This window comes from Phocoena sinus, chromosome 17, assembly GCF_008692025.1.
Source record: "Phocoena sinus isolate mPhoSin1 chromosome 17, mPhoSin1.pri, whole genome shotgun sequence".
NCBI classification, from domain to species: domain Eukaryota; kingdom Metazoa; phylum Chordata; class Mammalia; order Artiodactyla; family Phocoenidae; genus Phocoena; species Phocoena sinus.
The window spans coordinates 47,227,185-47,251,710 of NC_045779.1; the positions used below are offsets into that span (position 1 = coordinate 47,227,185).

At 32.5% G+C, this 24,526-nt stretch overlaps 1 protein-coding gene across 1 annotated transcript in view; it reads left to right on the plus strand.

The window, feature by feature from the left end:
• RIMS2 (regulating synaptic membrane exocytosis 2) overlaps positions 1-24,526 on the plus strand; it is a 452,082-nt gene that overhangs the window by 195,240 nt on the left and 232,316 nt on the right. The window contains exons 10-12 of the mRNA XM_032610227.1: positions 3,883-4,013; positions 8,570-8,741; positions 10,809-10,962. Coding sequence (XP_032466118.1) covers positions 3,883-4,013; positions 8,570-8,741; positions 10,809-10,962 — 457 coding nt within the window. The remainder of the gene's footprint in view (positions 1-3,882; positions 4,014-8,569; positions 8,742-10,808; positions 10,963-24,526) is intronic.

Here is a 24,526-nt window from a genome sequence, read left to right on the forward strand (position 1 = left end):
GGAAAATTAATTTATTCATTACATTGAACTACTTAATTTAGATATATATTGTCATGGAAAAATGTACTTAAGGGATAGTTGTATGTGTTTTTTACTTTTGGTCTCTTAGTTCCAGCGTGTTGTCCTTTTTGGTTTTGTTTTATTGCTTTTTTCTTTAATTTTGCTTACCAGAGCCAAAGCCTTAGTAGAAGAACAACGCCTTTTGTTCCTAGGGTTCAGGTAAAGGCCTTGTCTGCCTGATAGAAACTAAAGTTGTGTTTTAACCCTTATTTGTATGTTTTTGGAAAATGCGTAGTAGGAAAACTTTTTTTGGTGTGTTGCTCCAAACCATATTATTGACTTTCAAATCATTTTATGAGCCAGCTTGTAAAATTCTGCATGGGGATTAAAATACAATAAAAATTTAAAGAGACAATCTTTGTTAGTGGTTTTATATGATGGACTGAATACTGAAACTCATAGGTTTCTGGTTGGCATTTAATGTAGATTCCACTTACATTGTTAATATTGACAGAAATAGCTGATTTGATACTGTTGATATTTTCCTTTATTGCACTAAGGTTGCTGTCTCTTTAAATCATTCATTATATCACTTAACATCTACATTCTCTTGCATTTTCCAAGCAATAACTCCTTGAGGAGATTGGCAAATAAATTTGTACCTTATCTAAAATATGAATTTTTTGCATATTATATATAAGGTTCAACTTTTTGAAAGTATATTATTTTGAAAGAACAAAAATCACAATCCAGATAAAATATGTTGTGTTTATTTTGTTTACATTTTGTAATTGTAATTCCATTTAATTTTACTGTAATACTTGGGTACAAGTTGTTTGCCTCTTTTCATTCGGAAACCCTTATATGGTAAAGTAATGTCAACAAAGTTTTTTTTTTTTTTAAAGTAATATTATGCTTTCCTTGCTTTGCTGCATGGGTATTTTTGGTTGTTGCTGTTGTTAATACTAATTTAGTTTAAATTTAAAAAATTGGAATTGTTCTAATTAACACTATGTAGTGTAAAATATTTACTTAGACTTATGTTCTGCTTGGGAAATTTTAAAGTGGTTACATGGAATTGTATTAAAGCAATTAAAATGATATCAAGATTTTTATTAATGAAAATGAGGTAAAATAAGAAGTATATTATATCTAGAATTGTGGAAACACACTTGTTTTATTTTGAAGAATCAACAGATATATTCTAATCATTCATTTAAAAAACACAGAGAAGATATTTAGGAATGTGATAAAGAATCTAGCAAATAAAATAATTCTTTTTTGATAGTTTAAAGTGGATATCTATTAAAAACTTCAATGCAAGTCCTGTAATATAAAATGAAAATTAAGGCTATTGATCAAATGCCCAGTTTGACAGTTTATTAAAAGGTATAATTTTGATAAAAAACTCAGTAAAATTAAACTGTGCCTGTTTCATATCTATATTATTTTAATATTTATATATTTGTAAAGTATTATTTAATAAACTATAAAGTATTAATATGAAAGCCATATGCCTAATATCTGTTTGTGTGAGAAATGAATATTATTAATAAGTGATCTTTTTGGTTTTCCATGGCATAAGAAAATCTAAAAATAATACTATTTATCAGGCATTTGAAACATATATCTTAAATGTTTACCTGTAATGATTTTAAAGAAGCAAAAATATTGCCCGTGGAAATGACAGCAAAGGTAGTCTCAATCCCTGAAAAAAAAACCTCACAGAAATCAATAATTTGCTCCAATAACTATGAGCTTAGTCTAGTAATACTTTTTTCTTTTTTAAATGTACTATTTATTATAAAACAATTTTTTAGCCTTTAAGAAGTTTTTTAATGTCATGGAAAATAAAGCCATAAGGTTTTTTATTGATATAGGAAATAAAGAATATTAGAAGTTAATGTGGTTTTGCTCACAAATTTAGAGGAACCATGGTGCTCTCTGACAACACCTGTTTGATCTCATACATGAGACACTCTAGTATTTCTTACTTTTTTTTCCTCCCCTCATCTCTTTTGCCATAATGGTCTCTTTTTTCCATTTATCCTCATCTGTATCTTTGTTCTACTATTGTCAGGCAAGCAAATATTTGAACTTTTTTCTTTTTTTATAGGAATTTAAAAAACTTTTATATTGGAGTATAATTTACAACGTTGTGTTAGTTTCAGGTGTTGAACTTTTTTTCCCATTTAAATGTCAGAGGCTTTTTTTTCAGGTTCTTGGTCCCCTAGTCTAAGGCAGTGGTTCTCAAGCTTTAATGGCAATGAGAATCACCTGGAGCACTTGTTAAAATGCAAATTCCCTGGGCCCCATTCTGATTCAGTAAGTGAAAGGTGGGCCACAGGAATTTGTAACTTTCCAGATGATACTGTTGCAGGAGTTTTGTGAACCCCACAGTTTAAGAAACACTTGTCTAGTGTCTGTACTTATCAACTCGATTCAAAAAACTTTTTGTTACACAGCCTCAGGGTAATACCTGCGTTAAACATAAGGACTTAACATAAAGAGAAGTAATAATCATTTTAAAAATTTAAATGCTTGAGGACTAATTCCATTTGACCGAAAAGAAAAGTGTATAAATAATTTTATATACTCTTCTGGGCCATTAGTCTTCTGACTTAAAAGTCTTGCTCGGCCTCTCATTCTCTAAGATATGAAGTGAGGGACTCAACAAAGCCATGTTAGAATTGGAACTGAACTACTGATATATCATATATACATATATTTATTTGTATGATTTTTATGTAGATGGTCTATATTTATTTATATATCCTAGAGCCTGGCCCAGAGCTGACTGTCTGCTTTGGAGAAGAGAGGAAGGGACTGACATGAGATGTATATTTAAGTTTTTTAAACTACCGCAAACATTGTAAATCCAAGTTAAAAGAAAATAATCAAACCATTGGATACACACACACACACACACACACACACACACACACATATAAAATGAAAAATACATATTACCTAAATAGAACTTTTTCCCAAATTCCAAATTTCTGATTCAATTTCAGTTTCAAGATAGTGGTCAGAGATGTGCTGAATTCTGAACCGAATGTGGATCAGAGCCATAGTCATCATAGATCCTGATATGGTAAAATCAACTAGCTAGGTGTGGGAGTGTGAGGTATGTGTGTGGGAGGTGACAATTATTAAGTCAAATGAATTCAGCAGCTGAATGTGAAGTTCTAATCCTTAATTATGGCATAGGCAAATTATTCTAATTTTCTCATCTCGAATTATAAAATATACGCTTATTATTCTGAGGATAATTACATTTGCCTCACAAACAAAAAAAGACTTTATGTCTGCGTAAGAAATTTTAAAAGACGAATTTATTACAGTTTTAAATACAAACTTAAGGAGTAGATTTACTAAAGCTTCTAGTAATTCCCAGTTACTTATAATTTTTGAAAGGTCTTTGCTGTGGTATAACATAAAACATTTGCTTAAAATTTCCCTATGAATGCCATATAAGGAACTTATCTATTCAATTCATTTTGAGCACTTATTCTGAACTCACTATTGTAGGGGAACCAAAATGAACTACCGTGATTCCTGCATAAAGGTAGACACAAAGCAATCCTATATAAAGTCCTTAGTTATGGTAGTGTAATTATTATGTGCATGTTAATAAGCTATCAAATTAGATTATAAAAAGTTCAAGTGATTTATCAATCAAACTAAAATATCTGAAATAATTTCTCTGTTCATTGAAGTTATTATAGCATATCCTTTTACCTTAACTGCAATTTACGAAGTGAAGTTTATATTCTGTGCTAATATTAGTGTAAGAGAATGGGGCAAAGATTGGGAATGTAAACGTTATGTTATATTAGTAAATGTTTAAACTGAAAAATGAATATTTTTGCTTTTCAGATAAAACTATGGTTTGACAAGGTTGGTCACCAATTAATAGTTACAATTTTGGGAGCAAAGGATCTCCCTTCCAGGGAAGATGGGAGGCCAAGGAATCCTTATGTTAAAATTTACTTTCTTCCAGACAGAAGGTAGGGATATGAAACAAAAATAAATGTTCTTGAAAATAAATGAGAAATGTTAATAGCAGGAGGTGTTTTGATTCTGTATCATTTATTTTAAAATATCATGCCAGTTAGATACTTATGAAGTTTAATATAAGCATAATGATTCTTAAGAATCAAAATAGTGACAGTAAATACTTTGAGATTGTTTTAAAACCTATGTCAAATGTTTATAATATAGATTATTTTATTAAATATTTATTTTAGATTGTGTGGTTTACTTCTTAAATAATGTATTTTTTTTAAAATCAAACTCATTAAAATTATGCTCCTTTAAGTCAATACATTTTTAACATAAACTACAGAGGCAGAAAGCTGGAAATGGTACTAAAGGATACTCATCATGTTACTCTACAATTTTTACCTCCTTTTACTAAGATATTATTTCTCCATATTATGTAAAATTAGTGAATGTGCTTTATATTTCAGCACCCATATCACCAAGGAATCTTTACCACTGGGCCTAGAATCAGCTATCTAAAGTGTCCTTTGCTTTGTGTCCATGCTAATCAACATACATGATATTGATCTATCCTTATTTAAATAGAGGAATCAGAATAGGAGAAATAGCTTATCAAAAATCATATAATCATTCTTAATTTCAGACACATACAAAATAGAAGAGATTATTCAATAAGCATCATAAAAAAAGAAAGAAGTAATGCACCAATTTCCCTTGCCCCAGCTCTTCTGCAACACTTGTTTTCAGGGCTGGGCTGTTCATTTTTCTCAGGTTGGAAGCAGCTGGGCACAGATGTGATCTTAAACATATTTATACACGTTCGGACCCTCTATTACTCAGTTCAAGTTAAAAGTCATCAGTGTTGAGTGCCAAAGTATCATCTGAAGAACAATTTCAACAAAGAAAATAAAGGAAAGGAAGTAGGCAATTAGCAAAGGTCTTACACTTTATTTGATATATATTTTGAAATAAAATTTGTAAAATGAATTAGAAAATATGCAAGGGTGCCATAGCCTCTTAAGCTATTAGAAGCTGTGCCATATAATTTTATCTTACAAAGTTGACTCGAAGGAGGTTGTTCTCTAACAACTTAGGTTGTCTTTTGGAGAGGGATACACTTTGAACTGCAAGGGAAGAAGAGGATATGCAATAACTTAACTCAACTCCAGCTTAAACTTCAGTTGGATGACAGATGTCACAGCCATATTACCTACCATCCTGGATGGAGGCCAAGTCACTTGGCTTCTCAGAGCACAGTTTATTAGTCTAAGCATCCTTAGAATGCCATCATAAAAACTCGCAGAGGGCTTCCCTGGTGGCGCAGTCGTTGAGAGTCCGCCTGCCGATGCAGGGGACATGGGTTCGTGCCCCGGTCCGGGAAGATCCCACATGCCGCGGAGCGGCTGGGCCCATGAGCCATGGCCGTTGAGCCTGCGCGTCCGGAGCCTGAGCTCCGCAACGGGAGAGGCCACAACAGTGAGAGGCCCACATACCGCAAAAAAAAAAAACTCGCAGAAAATGCTTGCTTTTCAAGATGATAAAAGTCTCTCAAATTTTTGTTTCTTGGTAGACTACTTGTGTTTAGTTTTATTTTTTATACCTCCCCTCACTTTCTAAGCAGATAGAGGTCAAATGGAAGGGAAAGTCCCTTCAAAGACTCCTTTATATTCCAGATGTAGGGTTTTTATCTTTTCTTAATAGCAAAGAATGTGAGAAACGTTTGGATATTTTTTCCTCAGGTTATTTCTCAGCTGAGTTTTCTTGACAGTTATCAGGAATTTGAAGAATATTTAGGCAAGTTTGTAGCTCACTTTATTGATAGAGTTGTGTCAGGGTTTTATCCTTAATGGAAAAAAGAATTCTCTGGTCAACTCAAACAGCTACATTATCACTACATTATCATCTCGACATTTTTTTTTTTCTGTTGATACAGGTTTTTACACATAAATAAAGGACTATTTGTGCTTTGGCTATGAGTTATTTCTTTTTTCTTGACAATTTCTTGTGAGAAAAACTACAGGTCCCAAGAAGCCCATGGATACCAAAATCTGCAATGCTCAAGTTGCTTATATAAAATGACATAGCTCTGCATCTGTGGATACTGAGGGCCAACTGTACTTGCCTAAGTAAACAGAAAAAACAGTTGATGCCTTTTTATTGATAAGAATTCCTGGAGGGACAAGTGAGGCTACATAGAAGGAATTTAGTCTAGAATGTCAGTATGTCAGTTAAGCCATTCAAAACATTTATTTTCTACATAATATGCTAGGTACCCTAAAAAATAGCTAGGTATGCTCTAACACTTTTTTATATCTTTTTTATATTGGTTGCCAGTCAAAATATATTTTCCCCTTCATTTTGAGTAAAAATATCAAGTCTTTGCATGCTGTTAAATCAAATGGAAAACAAAAGGACTGGTAACATGAAAATAAATAGAAAAAACTTTAGTTAGATTTTTTAAAAAATACTTTCTCAACATTTTAATGATGTTGTTAGAGATCAATTATCTATTTTATTATCCTTAGGCTGCTATTTAAAAATATCTCTGTAGCATGCTTACTGATCTTAGTTTTTAAATAATTTTAGCAACTTTTCAGTATTTTTTTTAACTTTTCAGTATTTGACTTATACAGAATGATCTCATTTTGAAGGCTTTAGTTATACTTCTTGAAAAGAATAACTCATTTACTTTTTTTGTAATTTGCTGATGATAAGGTAACTTTCCATGGTTATTTTCATGGATTGGTGCTTCAATACACACAAAATTGCCTTATTAAATTGTAATCATATAAGGTAGGTTAGTGAGGAACTTCAGAGATAATCTAGTCTCCCTCCTATCCAGGATTAGAAATCCCCCCTAAAATAGTCATTTTTTGAGAACTGTTTTCACTCCTTAAGAGGAAGTCAAAGCTTATTCTTCTGTTTCCTTTCACGTTGCAGTATAAACCATTCTTGGATTAGATGGCAAGGTTCCCCCTGAATGCTTTCTTCCTGACCTTGGTGGAAGGAATTTTTTCTCTGACAGTGTTTCATAGTTCATTCTTTAACGGATAGAATATAAGTAGATGCTTTATAAATATTTGTTAAAATCTTAGAAGGAGGAAGTGACAAGAGTCATAAGTCATAGTCCTTGTCATTATTTCTCTTATTTAGGTATTTTTATTTGCAGTACCACTTCTTTTTCATAAATTTGAATGGAGATAAAATTTCCTACATGGGTTTCCAAAGTTATTTTCCTATGGAGGCCTTAGAAATTAATAAAGATACATTGCTTTAAAATGGCTTTCTGCTACATTAAATATATATGCTTTGGAAACATACATGTTCTTGATTAAGTCAAATCTGTATTAAACATTAAGCTCTGTATTCACCTGGGAGAAGTTGCATACCCTCCCTAATTTGGAGGCACTCTGTCCCTTCTTAGTTCTCCCTGCTTCCTATTTCCCAACACTCTTAGAACTGTGCTGTGTTGAGAGAATTTGTAGAAGTTAATATGGTTCCACTTGGAGTTCAGTGGCACTTCTCACTTCAAATAGGCTCTTCTAATAGCTTAACATTGCCATCCTAGATGATTTTCTTCATTCCTATTCAGACACTGATCCTCTCTAATAAGCTAGAGTAGTGATCTCCAAGAAGAACGGATGTACCGAGGAGATGTGTGAAACAATTCATTGGAGTTCATAAAGAAATACTTGAATTTTCATTTTCACCTATCTTTAATTCCTATTTTTGTATATTTACCAATGAATACAATATATTAGTACAACAATATAGTAATACATACATATAATTTATAAAAATATGTGTATACAATGGAATGCATAATCAAAAGCATTCACTTGATAGAAATATGAAGTCAAAAAAATGTATGAAAGCTTCTGAGTTGGAAGTTCTGTCTATCAGGATGGCCAACTTGCATTTCCAGCCCAGATTATAGTGGCTGCCTCACACAGAAATAATTTTACTATGTCTTTAAAGACTTGATAGATGTCAAATGAGCAAGTATGTATTAATTATACATAAGTGTGTAACTTGATAAGATGTAATTACAGTTGCTTATTAGCTAAACTATATGGATGTAAAGTTGTGAACATCGCAATTCACCAAACTTATTGTACAAGGGACTTCCGTTAGTTTAAGTGAATAGTATATTGGTTACAAATACTAAGTACAGTATTTGCATTTGCATATGTACAAATACTAAAAGTACTACTATATGTAACTAACAGGTTAATTTCCAATTTAAAGGTTTCCAATAGGGCAATGTGTTAAAAAAAATTAGAGTTAAGATTCTTCAGTCTGGTTTTATTTAGAATTTGAGGAAGGTTAAGTTAAAATTTTCAGATTTATTGAAATATTTCTATTATTAAGTCACACTTATAAGGTGATATAATTATATACCTGATAAATTTTAATAGTAATTTTAAAGATTACAGTATATTTAAGGTATGATAAATTTGTGGGAAAACTTCTTTCCTGAGAAATTTTAAATTAATCAATTTTAGGGCAAAAGTTAAAATGAAGATTTATATAAGCTCATATATTCTTATTTTTTTCATAGTGATAAAAACAAAAGAAGAACTAAAACAGTAAAGAAAACATTGGAACCCAAATGGAACCAAACATTCATTTATTCTCCAGTCCACCGAAGAGAATTTCGGGAACGAATGCTGGAGATTACCCTTTGGGATCAAGCTCGAGTTCGAGAGGAAGAAAGTGAATTCTTAGGAGAGGTATCTGGAACTATTTTAAAGCTTAGACTATTCATGTCATCCTGAATACTTTTGTTTATATGACTATCTGTAAAATATTATATTTTGAATAACTGAAACACCTAGACATAATTTAACAGAATGAATTTAGCTGCTGTTTTAAGAAAAAAACTTATTGATGCCTCTATAGTACATGTATTTCAGTTTACTGAACCAATTGTACAACTAGTAATTAAATCATTTATTTATAGATCAGTTTTTCAGCCCTGTACTGTATCTGTAATGTGTTAGGGACTGAGGTATCAAAGGTCAATAAGGTATATTACTTTCTTCAAGGAATTTATAATCCACTGGTATACACACAAGTGAGTGAACAATTATAACATAGTATGGCAGATGCTCTTTCAGGGAAGTGCAGTAGGAATACATAATTGCTGTGCAGGGAAGGGGAAGTGGTCCATGGAAGGATCCACAGAGAAACTGGAATTTAGCATAGTCAAGGGAAGTAAAGTTCCTGCAGAGGGAATAACAGAGTTGCGGGGGTCTTGGACAACGGCATTGAAATGGGAAAAGAATGTGGTAAGAAATGAGTCTTGAGGGTTAAACATGACACCTTCATATATCATATTAAGAGTTTGGATTTTATCCTGTAGATAATGGGAACAAATGACAGGTTTTAAAGAGGCTGGCTTGATTGCATTTGTACTTGAGAAAAATATTTCTAGCTGTAATGTGGAGAATGAATTGGAGAGGGGCGGATGAGAGGCAGTTTTCCTGCTATTAACGTACTAAGAGAACTGCTTTCAGTTTTTTCAGTGTGGTTGGTTTTCCTGAGTAAATTAAATGTAATACCATGGGAAAAGCAACAATCCATAGAAATAGTAAACTGAATGTTGTTAGCTAAGGAATCAAAGAGTGGTAAACCAGTTGGAAAGAAGGGTAACATAATGACTAGGAGCAGAGATTAGCGCCAGCTACCTGGTTCTGCATTCCTGACACTACTACTTCCTGGCCTTGGTCCTTGAGCAAGTTATTTAATATATTTGTACTTTAGTTTCCTCTTTAATCAAGTGAGAATGATAGTAGTATGCAATTCAGGGTTAGAGTGAGAATTAAATTGTGTGTGTGTGTGTGTGTGTGTGTGTGTGTGTGTGTGTGACCATTTGGAACACAGTGCTTATAATTTTGAAAATGACTAGGGAAAATTTAGGAAGAATGAAGAGTACCTTAGTTGTTTTACATTTTTACCTCCCATAGCTAAATAGTGATTTATCATTATATAGCAGTTCTCATATACTTAAACCAGACACTGTCATATTTGCACATGACTTTAAAAGAAAATAAAAAGAATCATTTATTTCTATGGACTGATTTCCTTTGTAAATTTATTAGATATTCATATTATAACATGGTTCATATTGAAAATCCACTTTTTTTTCTTTCCTTTCCTGTTTTGAATCCTTAGCAGCATGATATGTTAAACAGAATTTTAAGTAAGACAGCCTTTGACTTATATTACGGCTCTTTCACTAACCAATGATGTGGGCTTAAACAAGTTTTTTAACCTTTTTCAGCCTTGGTATCCTTATTTGTAAAAGTTGAATAATAAGACCAACCTAGTAGTTTTTTCCTGAGAATTAAGATAACATATGACATGGTTCTTAACACACAGTAAGCACTTCTAATTTGTTCTTAATCTCTCCATTTCAGAGTTTGTAAAGGTTAAATTAATGAATGTAAATGAAAATTTTTTTACACTGTAAAATGGCATATATATAGCAGTTATTATTACAGACTTTTAGTAGTAAGTGCTATTTATGTAATGGCATATTTAACAGCCTGTAGCAGATAGGTGTTCAAGGGTCTACAAAATAAATGTCTTAGATATTCAAAGCCGTTAACTCAATAAGAAGTTATATATACTTATCTCTTATTTAATTATTGTCAAACATATGGGCAATTCTGCAGCATAACCTTGCTTTTGACCTAATAGCATTACTATTATAATTATCATTATTATAATGAAACCATTTAAGAGAATTTCTATATTATTGTCATAAGACAGCCCTTTGTCTCTTGGTTTTGTAGATTTTAATTGAATTAGAAACAGCCTTATTAGATGATGAACCACACTGGTACAAACTTCAGACCCACGATGTTTCTTCATTGCCACTTCCCCACCCTTCTCCATATATGCCACGACGACAACTACATGGAGAGAGCCCAACACGGAGGTTGCAAAGTAAGTTTTCAGTAAAATTTATTGTACCTTTATTGAATTATCTTGAATGATATATATGACATAGCATTTGAAGATACCATTATGGGTATTAACAGTCATCTGTTAGTATTTTCATAGCTTTTATTGAAGCTTTTAAATTGTTTGATACACTCAACTGTATACATGTAGTACTCACTCATCACAGTATGACACACAATGAAGCATAGTTATGTTTTAATTTTACCTCTTAGATTATAAAATATAGGAATGAGATAGCTAACGTAGTAGAATTTGGTGATGTACCTGTAGATATCTGAAATTATGATTTCCACTGTCATTAAGCCAAGTATTTTATGAATATGTAGGATAACAAGTATAGCATAGTGGTTGAAACCGTGACCATGAACATTACTCAGACAAACTTGAGTGTAAATATTAATCCTCTCACTTAAGAGTTGTATGGGGGCTTCCCTGGTGGCGCAGTGGTTGAGAGTCCGCCTGCCGATTCAGGGGACACGGGGTCGTGCCCCGGTCTGGGAAGATCCCACATGCCGCGAAGCGGCTGGGCCCATGAGCCTTGGCCGCTGAGCCTGCGCGTCCGGAGCCTGTGCTCTGCAACGGGAGAGGCCACAACAGTGAGAGGCCCGCGTACCGCGAAAAAAAAAAAAAAGAGTTGTATGACTTGAGGTAGGTCATCTCTCTCTGTTTCACTTTCCTCATTTAGGAAATGGAAATAATAGTACGTACATCACAGAGTGGTTCTAAGAGTTAATCTCTGGAATGTAAACTGATGTTATTATTGTTGTTGTTGTTGTCATTATTATTATTATCAGTGTTTGCATTTTACTCTGAATTATGCACAGTCCAAACTATAAAACAGATCAATCCAGAGAATCTTAGAGGAAACTCAGAAATGTTTTCCACATTGAAAAGTGGCATTGTTGGTTTGATGCTCCTACAGCTCAAATTTATTTGTTTTTTTCTGATGAATCGTATTGAAAGGTGAAGGGGGTGCTTTTTGCTTTGGATAGTATTCATGGGATAATTTTATCTTCATGGAGCCATCATGTTTCAAGTTTAGCAACATTTTTGTCAAGTAATGGAGAACTGATTGAGATTAACCAAATTTCAGAAGTGTAAATTTATAAGCATGAATGCCATGTCATCAATAATGGAAAGGATACTTGGCCATATAACAAATAACTCTTGTCTAAATGGATCACACCCTTTCTGCTTAATAGAGGGCTAAATTACATATCAGAATGCTGTTTGTTGAATAGAGAATTAGAGCAAAGCATTGGTCTTATGGGATAGTTAGTCATAGGAAAGCGTAGAGAATTATCTTCACTTCTTTTGAAAATAATGTCTCTAATGACTGGAATTTTATTTCCATTAGATACAGCCTCTTACCCTTGGAGGGCATTAATTTAACATTAATTTTACAGCGCTCACTTTTTTCAGCTTCCTCACGGAGTAAACACCTACCCACTCTTATTTGCAGTTGCCATTACAACATCCTTTGTTGTATCTACATTACCATGAAATTTATGTGGACTAAATTCAGAGCGTCTGCTCTTTCTGGCCACTGTAATCTATTCAGTACATTGTCTCTAAATCACAATGTGGGATGATGGGTTACTACATGAAGTTTACTAGTATAATTCATTTTCTGCTAATTCTTATAGTTTAGGTTTATAGGCTATTATTGCTAGCTACTATTGCCCTTTCTTATAGGATTGGCTTCTTCTCTATTTACTCCAGTTGTTATTGCAATAAGGAGTAGGTTTGATGACTCTCATTATCTGAAACTCTTAAATCTACCAATAATTTTCATTATTTTTTTCTGCCCTAGCTAAGAATTCCGTACGTGAGGAACAACCAAAATAGAGTACTTTCTAGTTAGTTGTATAAATCATGGATTTTCGTGCAATTAGTTTAATTTAATCAGTTTTGCAGATTTTAATATTTTCCATCCTCTCAATGGCTCTTCTGTTACTTAATCATTAATAATATTAAATTTACCCCTGGGTAATATAATAGCTCCATGTTGTACTCTGTGAGTCTTGCCACTATCAACTAACCTCTAATAAAATTAATTTTCAATATTTGAATATATGACTGAATTTGGTGCTTTACACCTAAAATGTTGTCATAATTTATTAGCTATATGTAGGCGTAAAGATAGATAAAAATGATATGATAAAAGAAGATTAGGAAATAACACTCAGGAATAGTCAGAAAGTTAAAGACAGTACCATTGGCTAAGTATTGATATATATTGCTCATCAATGACAAGTTCAAGTTAGGGTATTAATAAGTAAGTACATTAATTATTGTAAAGTTTATTGATGACAAGAACCTCCTTTATGGTTTTTCTCCATGGAAAGGTCTATATGAAATTTATTTATAAGTATGTTTAAACTGTCAAAGATCATATATGGAACATATATGTATGAACAGTTAACCATCAAAAATGTATAGTAACCCTTTATTTATTCCCTACATTCACATCATGTTTTGGTAATTCAATCTCTGAGGCTTATGAGTAACATTCTGAGTCTATGAACTTATTAAATGTACATGGACATTTACTGTTATTCAGAATAAATAAATGGTAATGTTGTTGGTGTTGGGATTCTGTTCTTCCCATGACGATTTCCTATTTTAAATTTGTAGATTCAAATGATTCAAAGCAATACTTCATTAAACAGATATTAGTAACTTATTTACTAACATATAAGGAAATATATAAAAACCATTCTAAAAATAATTGTTTCATATTTTGTAGTTAGTTTAAATATTCTGAAAAAAATCTTTTCTAGACGGAGTCCAGACAACTTTGATTATAAACTTTAAATGATTTCCCAAATAAAGATATTGGTAAAAGTATTTGAAATAGATGACCTCTTATACCAGTATTCCTGCATGTGGAAAAATAAGAAGGTTGTATGTATTAAAAAATCTAGTAATGATCACATGCTCATTGTTCAAAAGTTTGAAAGAAATTAGGCTATGAGAAATCAGAATTTTGTTGATGAGGAATTAACATTTCCTCCAACAATTTTTCTTCAGGCTGCTCTTGCCCACTCCCTTCACAGACATTGTTGTTTTGACATTACCAAAGGATGGGAAGAGCATTGCATATTTCAAAGGGTAATTGATTAAGCATTTTTGAAAATGTATGCAAGACTAAAGCTATGAGTTCAATTAATTAAAATGTATCAATAGAGAAGTGAGGTTGGCAAAATATCTCACATATTCACATAATTTTATTTTTGATTCATTGATGAGAAACTTTATTCATTACTTTCCTGAAACTTAAAAAGATTGTTCTGAAAAGTGTATTTTGATATTTACATTTTTATTGTTGTATTCTTTACTGTTATTCAGTTAAAGTTGTATAGTGTCTTTTTTTTTTTATTGGAGTATAATTGCTTTACAATGGTGTGTTAGTTTCTGCTTTATAACAAAGTGAATCAGTTATACATATACATATGTTCCCATATCTCTTCCCTCTTGCGTCTCGCTCCCTCCCACCCTCCCTATCCCACCCCTCCAGGCGGTCAAAAGCACGGAGCTGATCTCCCTGTGCTATGCAGCTGCTTCCCACTAGCTATCTACCTTACATTTGGTAGTGTATATATGTCCATGCCTCTCTCTCACTTTGTCACAGCTTACCCTTCCGCCTCCCCATATCCTCAAGTCCATTCTCTAGTAGGTCTGTGTCTTTATTCCCATCTTACCCCTAGGTTCTTAATGACTTTTTTTTTTCTTAGATTCCATATATATGTGTTAGCATACAGTATTTGTTTTTCTCTTTCTGACTTACTTCACTCTGTATGACAGACTCTAGGTCTATCCACCTCATTACAAATAGCTCAATTTCATTTCTTTTTATGGCTGAGTAATATTCCATTGTATATATGTGCCACATCTTCTTTATCCATTCATCCGATGATGGACACTTAGGTTGTTTCCATCTCCTGGCTATTGTAAATAGAGCTGCAATGAACATTTTGGTACATGACTCTTTTTGAATTATGGTTTTCTAAGGGTATAGTGTATAGTGTCTTAAGGCAAAAATCTTCCTTTACAAATATGTTTATTCCTTGATATCTTTTTTTATTAACTATTTTTAATAATTATTAATTAAGTTTTACATTATTTTCTCTGTTTTTGAAATGCAGTTTATCACTTCAACATGTAAGCAATAAGAAAAAATAATTGTAAAAAATTTTTTACTGAGTCTTTAAAATGTGTGTGTTATCATTTCAACAAGAAACAATGTAAAGAACATTAATTACTTTTACATTCTTCCTTCTTACTAAGTCTTTAAACTGCAATCTGTTTTCATTTCAACAAGGAAAATGCAATCTGTTTTCATTTCAACAAGGAAACACTATACACAAAATACTAATTATTTTTTCCATTCTTTTCTGTTATCAGATCATTGACATTTTCTATGTTACCATTTCAACATATAAACAGTAGGAACAACCTATTAATTAACTTTATTTTCTCTCAATTAGTCTTTGGAATGCAATGTTTTTTCACGTTGACATGTAAACATATAAACACGGAATTATTATTACTAAGTCTTTGAAATACAATGCTATCATTTTAACACATAAGGATATAAAGAATTTAAAGTACATTCTTTTATCTTTACTGTCTTTGATATGCAGTATGTTATCATTTCAACATGTAAACAATACATGTAAATTATCAATTAGTTATTCTACATCATTTGTTTCTTACTAACTCTTGGATATACAGTGTGCATTCAACACCTAGGGTACATCACATTTGAGAGTAGCCAAATTTCTAGAGTTCAGAAGCCACATATGGTTAGTGTGCACCATACTGAGCAGTGCAACTCTAGTGGAAGGGCAGAGGGAGCAAATACATATGCAACAATGTGTACCATGAAGGAAATATACATGGTACCTTAAGCAAAAGCAGCAGCAGAATAGATCTACTTAAATGGGGAAGTAAGAGAAAACCTATCTGAGGAGGTAACATTTAAGCCATGACCTGAGACCTGAGCAGCTACTTAACAGCATAAAAAGGCCAATATCATTTGAGCAGACTATGTAAGGGGAAAAAGTGAAAAACAATACTGTGTTATGGGGGAATAAATAATTTCCCAAGTCTTCTAAGAAAGAGTAGAGAAACTGATAAATCATAGGAATGTCTACACTCTGAGTGAGATCAGGGACTTTATTAGCACCTGGAAAAGTACCTAAATCATAACAGATACTTGGTGAATGTGTGTGGAATAAGGAATAACTGAGCCAGGGGTCTGAGACCTGGGAAATCAGGCAGCAATATGCTGATGAAGATACCAGTAGGTAGTGGGCATAGTTTGTTTCCTTTTAGTTGCATACAGTTTCTCATAAGCCACCTGAGGTAATCAGAAACACAAGAAGTTTGCAGGTCCCTAGAGGGTAAAATTATTCAACAACTACCACCTCTAGGAAGAGTTTCAATTGATCTGACTTGTGTCAAGTGCCCATAAATGGATAAGTGAGCCAATCAGTGTGGGTAAGGAAATGATGTACCATGACTGGGTCAGCTTACGTCACATACCCAACACTGGTTAGTAACCAGAAGATGTAGATGGCAGTGGGCAAGAGATCCAGTGGACCTTTCAAATTCCTCTATTTCCTTTTTAAAGTTCCTCTTTTATAGAGATCAGTTTACATATCCAGTGTTCCTAACCCCAGTTTCCTAGAACAGTAGAACTTTACATATGTGTCTCTACAAACTTGAGTTTCAGGCAAAAAAAAAAAAAAAAAAAAGTGAACGCTTTCATGGCCACACATCAGTGTTGAAACACCTCCCTGTACTGTGGAAATCACTTTGAACGAGTGGCCCATTTCATGTCATTCCGCTGTGCCCCGTGCAGCATCGCCTCCAACTGAGCCTGAACTTCAGCAAGTTTCTGTCGGTCCAAACTGTCATTCCATTCCTCGTAGCAAGGGACAGGGACAGGATAAATCACATACTTCAGCTTCATCAAGGATGTCAAGTGCTGCAGAAGGCTCTTGAGCACAGGCATCGTAATGAGATTGAAGGCAAAGCTAAGGACACGGAGGTGGGTACAGGGGCTCAGGGCTGGGAGGACGGCAGAGAGAGTAGAATCAGTTACCATACAATTGTTTATCTCCAGCGGTTGCAGGGTGCTTGAGACCTTCTCCAGCAGAGTCTGGAAGGGCTCATAAACTTCTGAGAAGATCTGGTTGTTACTGAGACTCATTACCCTTGGGTGGGTGGCCTGAGAGCTCTGGGACAGGACAGTGACATCTCTGTTAGAAAGGCGACAGTAAGGTAGATACAGTGAATCCAACTGAGGTGGCACAACTCATTGCCTTTAGTATCGTCTTATGCCCACCGGAGAAGGCAGCGCTGAACAATGGAACAAAGAGGTCTCTTGGGATTTCGTCCAGGGCATGGATAGCTGCAGGCTCATTATTCAGCAGACTCTTTGCAGCAAGCTCAAGGAGGGTGACTGTGGTCTTTTGGTCCATCTTCAAAAACCTGATTGGAACAAGAGCTGGAAAAAACTTGAGCTGTCCAAGACCCCAGCAGTAAGAGCAGGTTCCTCCCTCTCCAGAGCTCGCAGCGGACAAGCCTCAGTGTTGCCGGCACTGGCTCGTTGATATCTTATTAACAATTCTCATCACAATTTGAACCATAACGATCCAATCAGAGTTTTCTTTAATTTGATCCTTCATTTTTTTTCTCTCATATTAACCAGATTCATCTCTTTGACATCTCAGATATTAATTCTTTACTTGGAGAAGTATATCACCCCTTTCACTTTTTAAAATAGAAAACATTGTGTCTACTATACTTTTATTCACCCTCATGACCACAAGTCTTCAAAGAAAAGTGAATGGAAACAAATCGTTGAGATTAAACTAAAATGATACTATTGAAAGGTGTAAGATAAAAGAGACATGATTTCATAATTAAAGTTTCTCAGGATTTCAACTCTACCCAGTTGTCTCACCTCTATCCTTCTTGGATGGCAGTTACATGTATAAAGACCTATTGACATTTTTCCACAGGTTATTGAGTCTGTGTTTTCATTTTAATCATTTTTTCTCTCTTCCTCAGTTTTGATATTTTTATTTGTCTTCAAGTTGACTGATAGTTTCTTCTACAGTGTCCAATTTTCTGCTAAAACCATACTATGGATTGTCTTATTAAATATACTGTATTTTTCATTTCAAGCTTTATATTTGGTGTTCTTAGAAGTTTCTATATCCTTCCTGAAATTCCCCTTGTTCTATTGTATGTGTGTATGTGTATACAAACAAATATGTGTAGGTATATGTAGATATATTAAAGAATTTATAGGATTAGATTATATCTACACATTGTAGATATAAATATATATGTGTATAAATATAATACAATAATAATATATATTTATATCCATATATATAATCCTGTAAATTCTTTAATATATCTATAGTTTATTTTAAAGTCTGCTAATTCCAACGTCTTAGTCTTCTGTGGGCTTACTAAAATTTCTCTTTTTTCCTTTGATTAGTGGTCACATTCTGTATGTTTTATATATCTACTAATGTTTTTGTGTACTGGACATTGTGTTTAATACATTTTAGAGACTCTGGATTTTGAAGAATTACTGCATGTCATTTTAGCAGACATGCTGAACCAATGGAAGATGTGTTAAGTTTTTATTTTCATTCTATTTTCGTTCTTTGCATCGTTCTAAGGTATAGTCCTTAGTCTAGTTTGTGGTTCTTATGCCTAGTTTTGAACTGTAGGCAAAGTTCAAGATATTGGCCAAAACCTATAATTAATGGGATTTAATCTCCAACCTCTGTATCCTGTACATCAGGAAGTTGCTGAAATTTTCTTGCAGCTCTTTTAGTCTTTCATCTGTGGCTTTCTGCTGAGTTTCTTCTTGTTTTTCTCTCTGCAATTTGTAATTTAGGTAAGGATTTTGGGGACCACTGAGTGTAAATTTTAGGTCTCCTCCTTATCCGGCTCCCCCTTTCCAGGATTTCCCCTACAATTCTATCTGCTCTCACAACTCTGAATTCTGACCTTTGGCTTAGCCTTGTAAGACTGAAGTTTTTTCCTGAGCAGTAATTCCTCTGCAGTGAACCACATTGGGAAGGTCCTTAGAGGAAAATTGGTTAAATAGATGCTTTTCTTATTTCAAAGGTCATATTTCCAATTTCTGCCTGAATTTGTTTGTTCTCTGGTATCTTTAAACAGTTTTTTTATTAAAATATTTTTCCAGAATTTAGAATTATTACTGGCAGGAGAGTTAGTCCAATATAAGCTATTCTATCATTCTCAGAGGGAGAACTCTACATTTTTAAGTAAACTTTTTACAGAAGTATAGAATTCATATAGAAACATGTATAAATCATAAATATTCTCATGGGTAAATTTTGACCAAGTAACCATACCATGTAACTAGCACCCACATCAAGAAATAAAACATCACCAGCATCCTTCCAGCCTCTCTCTTGCTCTCTTCCAGTAATTATTCCCCCTGTCAAGATAACAAATACCATAGAATATTTTCGCTTATTTTTAACTTCATACAAATGGAATATGCACACATATATGAATTTCGTAGAAATGAGATTACACAATATATTTCTTTTACATGTGACTTTTTTCTTACCACTGTTTTGTAAGATTTATCAGTATTGTTGCATATAATTGAAATTTATTTTCATTGCCATATACAGTTTCTTTCTATAAATATACACCAATATATCCTATTTTTAGGTTGGTTATGAAAGCTATTTGTCTAAGTAATTTCTTATGAATTGATCAGAGGTAATAACTATACAAAGGGGTTGCTTATCTTGGCTTTAAAGTCTGATTTAAAGTCTGATTTTTTTGAATTAAATTATTTAATTAATTTTTAAAAATCTACAGTTGATTAATAGTTTGCTTTCAGATTTTGGCCAGTCCTAAAAGTGCTTATGTTAACATTCTTATACATGCATTTTGGTAATCATATGTGTTCATTTTTGCTATGGATATACCTAGTAATAGAATAGATAGATAATAGGCCATACATATATTCAATTACAGTAGATATTGTCAAAGCTTTCCCAAACTGTCCAGATTTATACTTCCTACAGCAGTGAATGAGGGTTTGAGTTTCCTTATATCTTACTTTATATTTGGTATTTTTAGTTGTTTTCACCCACCCATTCAGGTGGATGTGCAGTATTACCTCATTGTGGCTTTAATTTACATTTCTCTAATAAGCTTTTCTTAGATTAACTGGCCATTTAGATATCCCCCTTTATGAAAAGCCTAGTCAAATGTCTTGCCCATTTTTCTTTGGGGTTCTTTATTTTTTTATTGATTTATGAGTGTTTTCTAAAGTATAGATTTGAATTAGTTATAGGATATATGTATTGAAAATGTAGTCTACTCTATGGCTGGCCTTTCCACTCTTTAATGGGATCTTTTGATCAATAAAAGTTTTAAATGTTAATGTATTTTAGTTTCCAATTTTTTCTTCAAGGTTAGTGCTCTTTTGGCATGATCCATATAAAAAAATCTTTTCTTTGAGATCATAATGATATGTTCCCATGCTTTCTTCTAGAATAGTGCTTTGCTCTTCTCATTAAATCTGCAGTTCATCTGGAATTAATTTTTTATTTTGTGTGAGGTAGAGATCAAAACTCATTCTTAATCCCATGGATCGATGCTGGTATACAGAAATAAAATTTATTATTTATTATTATTAAGAGACTCCTAATAACTTTTCCATATATTATTTTGAATTTTGATTTAACAATATATGTCATTTGTGAATAACGACAATTTTTTTCTTTCTTTCAAATTGTTATAGCTTGCTTTTTTTTTCTTTCTTAATGCTTTGGCTAGGTCGTATAATAAAATACTGTGTGGAAGTGACATTGTTGAGTAAAAGTTGGCATCTATGTTTTGCTCCCCTTTCCTTGGGAAAAGCTTTAAATATTTCCCCATTATATTTTGATAATTTTTGTAAGATTTTTGTGCTACTTTGTGAGATTCAGGAAGTTCTGTTTTATTCCTAGTTTGACGAAAATTTTTAATCATGAATGGATTTGAGTTGTGTAAGTATTTTTCTGTACATATGGATATAAACATATGCTATTTCTCTTTTATTCTACTAATGTAGTAAATTGTATTGATTTTAAATGTTAAAGTTATCTTGCACTCCTTTAATAAGCCCAGCTATCTCATGATGCATTATCATTTTATGTATCTCTGGATTCAATTTGTTAATATGTGTAGAAATTTTGCAACTGTACTCATGAGAGATAGAGTGAGGGAGAAGGATTGTCTTTTCTTTTTTTCTTTTTGTAACATCTTATTTGCTTTTGTTATCAGTGTTATGCTACTGTGCTCAAAGTATTAGGAAATTTTACTTCTTTTTTATTTGATGTCTTTTATTTTCTTGTTTTGTAATATCCTTGTCAAGCTTTGACTTCAGTGTTTTTCTGGCCTCATAAAGTGTTTGGAAGTATATCCTCATTTTCTGTTGTTTGACAGAATATGTACATTATTGGTATTCTTTTTTCTGTACGTGGTTAGAAGTATTTGCCGTGTATGTTTCCAGCGTTGGCAGTTTCTCTGTGTGTAGGTGTTGAATTCCAATTCCAATTCCAATTTCTCTACTAGATTTAGAACTATTCAAAATTTTATGTTTTCTTGTGTCAGCTTTGTTAAGTTGGATTTTTCTTAGAATTTGAATATTTCTCCAATTTTTAAAAAATGTATTTGCACTAAATTGTCCATAATAGCATCTTATTATCCATTTAATGTCTATTGAATGTGTAGTCATGTCCTCTTTTCCCTTGTATGGTAATTTGTTCCTTTTCCTTTTTTTGTTCTTGGTCAGACTTGCTGATGAGCTATCGATTTTACTAGTCTTTCAAACAGTGAACTTTTTGTTTTGTTTACTTCTAGGCTGTATGTTTGTTTTCTTTTCCATTAAATTTTCTTCTTATTCTTGTTATTTCTTTCCTTTCTTTAAGTTTAATTTGTTTGCTTCTCCTCATTTCGGAAGGATACATAGATAATTTTTAATGTGGTATGATAATGTTATTGTACTTTCATTTACCTGTGGACTATTTAGGAGTGTATTGTTAAATTTCCAAACTCTAGGGATTCTTAAAATATCGATATTGAGCATAATTGCCCTCTTATCAGAGTACATAGTTTAAATAATTGGAATCTATAAAATTAGTTGTTTGCTTTATGGTGCTACATGTAATCAATTTTGGTAAATGTTCTTGAAAAGAATGTTTATTTTGTCACTGTGTGGTTCATGTTCAACATATATCAAGTTGATCAGGTTTATTAACTTTGTTTTTCAAATTTTCTGGGTTGTTTTTTCTGATTTTTCATCTGATTACTCCATCAGTTATTGAGAGAAGTATGTTAAAATCTCCATGTGTGATTGTGGACTTTTCTCCTTTTAAACTTGTCACTGTTTGCTTTATATATTTTGAAGTTATGTTACTAGGTACATACATACAAATCCAGAATTGTTATATATTTTTCCTAATAGACTGATAATTTTGTCATTACATAGTGTCTGTCTATCTAGGAATACTTCTTCCTTAAGACCTGCTTTGTTTGATGTTTGCTGCAGCTGCTTTTTTGTTGTTACTTGTTTTTGTATGGTATATCTTTCTCAATCCTTTTATCTTCCACCTCTTTGTGTCCTTATATTTAAGATTTGTCTATTGAAAACAATGTAGTTTCCCTTCTTAAATCCATTCTGATAAGATTTATCTTTTATTAGGATAATTTTACATTTAATGTAATTTCTTATAAATTTTGCTTAATATTTTACACATCATTTATTTTTGGTTTGTCTTTTTTTCTCCTTTCTTGCTTTCTTTTGAAATCTACATTATTTTAATGACATCAACAAATATTTAGTTGCCTGTTATGTTTATTGTGCTTGATATTGTGATTGGTCCAAAGATTCATTATACTTAGGTAGCAAGCAAAACCCTTATTTACAAACATGTATATGAAATACAATTTTTAAAAAATTATATTTAATCTGACTCTTAGGTACCCATTTTCCTAGTCAAATATCTGTCTTATTCCTTCTCCTTACCTATTCCCAACACTCAACAGAGGTTCTAGAAAACCTCTAAAAAAAACCCTAGGCTTAGAAAACTCTAAAAAAAGACAACGTTCAGGAAAGACCCACTAATTTTTATTCCTTATTGAGCTTCACTGATATGTCCCAGTGTGCAATGGTTACTTGAAGCCAGGTCTACCCATGGCAATTTTTACTAATGCTGGTTGCTGTGGTACTTAGCATCCCGCCTTCCCAGATGCATCATGTAGCTACTATCCTGGAATCCTAAAATATCACTGGACTCTGGAGAGGTCCTAGAGCCTGGATTCCTATTATTTACAAGGCTCTTTAACCATTGTCTTCTTACAGATTCTGCCAAGTCTTGTCCTTTAACAGGGTAAAGAATAAGTAGAATTTCAGTAAATGGAGGTGAGAGAAGTAAACAGTAAGTTTGGAAGGGTAAAGACAAATGTCTATCTTGCTTATAAATGAAGATTCATGTATTTTGGAATTGGAGGACGTTAAATGTAGTAGATATTAGGGAAAGCAGCAAACTGCAATGAAAAAAATTAGGGGGAAATGGCTTTCCTCTATTTGTCTATTTATTATTAACATGTCTGCAATAAAAATGTAAGCTTTAATTAATATCTTGAAATATTTTAACAACTAACCTATTTCCTTACTTGAAAACTTTTTATATATTGTGATTTTTAAAATAGTGAACAGAAATTTTAATTTTAGAAAGATGAAAGAACTATATCCTTGACAGAAAACACTCATATTCACTCTCTAAGGTCATTTTAAAATATTAGGTACTTTACAATATTTGTGGAGAAAGAGCTACAGTTTGAAAACTTTAGTGTCTTTAATTCTATATTGATTATAGCAATGCCCTTTTTACAGTTTTAATAGTATAATCCTTTGATTTGTTTTTTGTAGATGCCCTTTATCAGTTTGAGGAAGTTTCCTTCTCAGTAGTTTGCTGATACATTTTATCATGAATGGGGGTTAAACTTTTTCACATGATTTTTTTACGTCTATTAAAATAATTTTAAACTTGCATGTATAAATGAAATAACTTCAATAAGCATTAAATTAGAACTAGAGAGAAAAATCAACAAATGTACCACCATTAAAGAAGAGTCTAATATAATTCTCTCTCAATCATTTATTGGTCAAGCAAACAAAAATTTAGGGGCAATAGAAGAGGATCAAACCACAGAATTAACAAATTTAATCTCATGGTCGAAGAATTCTGAACCTAACATTTGATGAATTCATATTCATCTGTTATGTCCATGAAACACTTGTAAGAATTATTAATGTACTATTCAATAATTCATTTTCTGACAAATTTCAAAGAATTGTTATGCTGTAGGCTATTTTCTTCAACTAGAGTGTTACTATGTAAATTTTTTTAAAAAGAGATAAATTATACCCATACATTTGATAAATTTTAAAAATAAACTTGTACTCTAAAGAATA